This window comes from Andrographis paniculata, unplaced genomic scaffold (assembly GCF_009805555.1).
Source record: "Andrographis paniculata isolate CXL003 unplaced genomic scaffold, ASM980555v1 Contig86END, whole genome shotgun sequence".
NCBI lineage: Eukaryota > Viridiplantae > Streptophyta > Magnoliopsida > Lamiales > Acanthaceae > Andrographis > Andrographis paniculata.
The window spans coordinates 641,936-644,477 of NW_026137624.1; the positions used below are offsets into that span (position 1 = coordinate 641,936).

Below are 2,542 nucleotides of genomic sequence, written 5' to 3' on the forward strand. Positions count from 1 at the left end.
TCGATCGAGGAGTTACTTGCTCCCTTGCTATATATACATCATATATGTATATATGTGTGTAGATGTAAAAGGATGAATGCAATCAAAACATAACGCCAATTTTTGTGCTAATGTTCGATGATTCAAAGGAATTAATAATTGTCTAAACTCATATGCACAAGAATCATGAATCAAGAAATATATAATTGTGTTCTTTGTACTAATATTCGATGATTCAAAGGAATTAATAATTGAATAAACTCACTAAACGTGTATGCACAAGAATCATGAATCAAGAAATATATAATTGTGTTTTTATTCTTTAATTATCGGTATTCTCTCTTTTTTTTTTTTTGAAAAAAAAAAAATCTCTATCTGCCTATGTTTCTCTACCTAATTAAGCTACCTGGAAATGGGAAATGTTCAAAAAGAGCGTTTGAGATGCTTGAAATCCAAAGAATCAGTGCACTCCACATTGGGTCGATACAAATTGAGCAGTCTGAGCAGTTCCGAAAGCTTCTCCCTGGTGACGTCACTCGTCCCTAGTTGCAGCAGCAGCAGCAGCTTCTGGAACGCCCCGACTTCCAGGGCTTCGATCATCACATTCACACATGTCTCCCCATCTTCATCGTGCCTTCCCAGCTTCACAAGTATGGAGATCGCCAGCTCCGTCGCCACCTCCGAAACGCGCAGCAGCTTCTTCACCAACACCGCCACCGTCAGCGCATTCTCGTACGCCTTCAACCTCCCCTCCCCGTGCATGCAGAGCCCGTCTAATACCCCCAGCGCCTTCTCGCACACGCTCCGCCCCGACGACTCCGCCAGAATTTCTAGCAACGCCGCCACCAATCCTGTCTCCGCCAATCTTGCCGCAATGGCGGCGCTTTGCGGCGATTTCAATGTGTGGTACATTGCCAGGAGCGAAGCCTTGGTTGTGGTTGGGCAAATTGGCTCTTTGATCATCTTCACTAGGGTTTCCAAGGCTCCCTCAATTTTTGTAATCTCCTCCGCTTTGTTTTCGTCGAATGATAGGATCGATTTGACCGCTATTACAGCGTTTCTACGCGACGACAAGCTTCCGGCTTTCATTATCGATACAAGTTTCTCGAGTGACGGCGTGCTCGAAAGGTTTCGATTTGTTGCTTCGTCGTGAAAGGGGATTGTTGCCATTAGACCTGATAGAAGCTCTTGCAATATGTCCCCATCTTTAATGGCATAGCCATCGTTTCTGCAGGCGAATGAGTCGAAAGCTTTGGACAGAACTGCGGCGGTGCCATTGGCGGCAATGCAGCGTCGATTCCGATCACTCTCTCGCGCCCAAGACGTGATCTTGGCGACAAACTCCTTGCACTTTTGGTCATCGTTTCTTCGTGCGGCTGCTTCGATTTGGGAGAGGGTTTGGGAGAGCTGGTGGGAAGTGATGGGGATCTTGGGAGTGGGGATTCTTTCGATTCCCCGGCACGTGTTCTGCACGCACCAGTGTTGGATCATTTTACGGATGGCGTGGTTGGGGATGGAGGAGTCGGGATTGGGCAGGAGCTGGTTGGTGACGGGGCAGGTGGAGTTGCCGGCGTCGATCCACGTCTCGATGTTGGAGCGGTCGTAGGTCATGCCTGTGGAGAGGGTCACGGGGTCCTTCATAAGCTCGTGCGAAATTGGGCAGAGGAACTGCTCCGGTATGATCAGCTCCAGCTCCAGCTCGCCGGATTTCTCTGCGGCCGTGCGGCGGGCGGCTCTTCGGTTTCTCCATGACCAGGTCATGCTCAGTAGTCCTCAATTAATCCCACAGAAGAAGTTTATGTATTCAGTTTGGAAGAGATAATCCGAAAATCACGGCGACCAATATGTACATGTATTTATATATATATAGTGTTAGGAGGAGACATATTATATATAGCTGCGGGACGTGTGCGTGCGTGAGTATGGCGGACGCGACGCGACGCGACGCGGCAGGACTTTCAAAACCGTAGGAGATGGGAGACCCAAACCTCGTCGTTTTCTTTAGTGATTTCTACCATCAAATAATTAGCCGGTAAGTCTTTCATATTATTTATTTATTTATTTTATGACATAAAAAAATCATATTCAACTTAAACTTAAAAGTATTATTATGAAAACGATTTGACGGTGTGTAGTGTTGTGTTAGATTTGAATTAAGAAACAAAAGGGTGTGAAGGAAAGCTTGAAACAGAAAGGTTCAAATTTACGTATGACCGTTGACGAGAATGGGTAAATTTTGAATATGGAATGGAATTATTACATAAATAATTAATTGGCTGTTTCAAAAGTTGGACCGGAAGACGTCAACGAGTCGGTGGACCGACCCTCCGTTAATTCATCTTATATTCAACAAACCAAACTCTACTCATTCCAGAAGGAATTCAATAAACAACTATTATTATTATTATTATTATTATTCACTATAGTTCTACTTGGATTGTTTTTTATTCAAAAAAAAAATTGTAATAAAATACAGAGCAATAGTACTGTATTGATAAATAAGATTGTGTAACATAACACAAAAAAAAATATTAAAATTTTCTTTGATAGAATGTGATAATAT

At 43.6% G+C, this 2,542-nt stretch overlaps 1 protein-coding gene across 1 annotated transcript; it reads right to left on the bottom strand.

Annotated features, from left to right (window-relative positions):
* Positions 1–402: 402 nt before the first annotated feature.
* LOC127242383 (U-box domain-containing protein 21-like) lies at positions 403–1,740 on the bottom strand. Its single transcript, XM_051261901.1, has one exon. It carries the CDS (start codon positions 1,738–1,740, stop codon positions 403–405), a length of 1,338 nt encoding a protein of 445 aa, XP_051117858.1.
* Between the last annotated feature and the right edge of the window lie 802 nt (positions 1,741–2,542).

Excerpts from the sequence above, each read along its gene's own strand:
- LOC127242383 (XM_051261901.1), bottom strand. The coding sequence starts at position 1,740 with ATGACCTGGTCATGGAGAAACCGAAGAGCCGCCCGCCGCACGGCCGCA.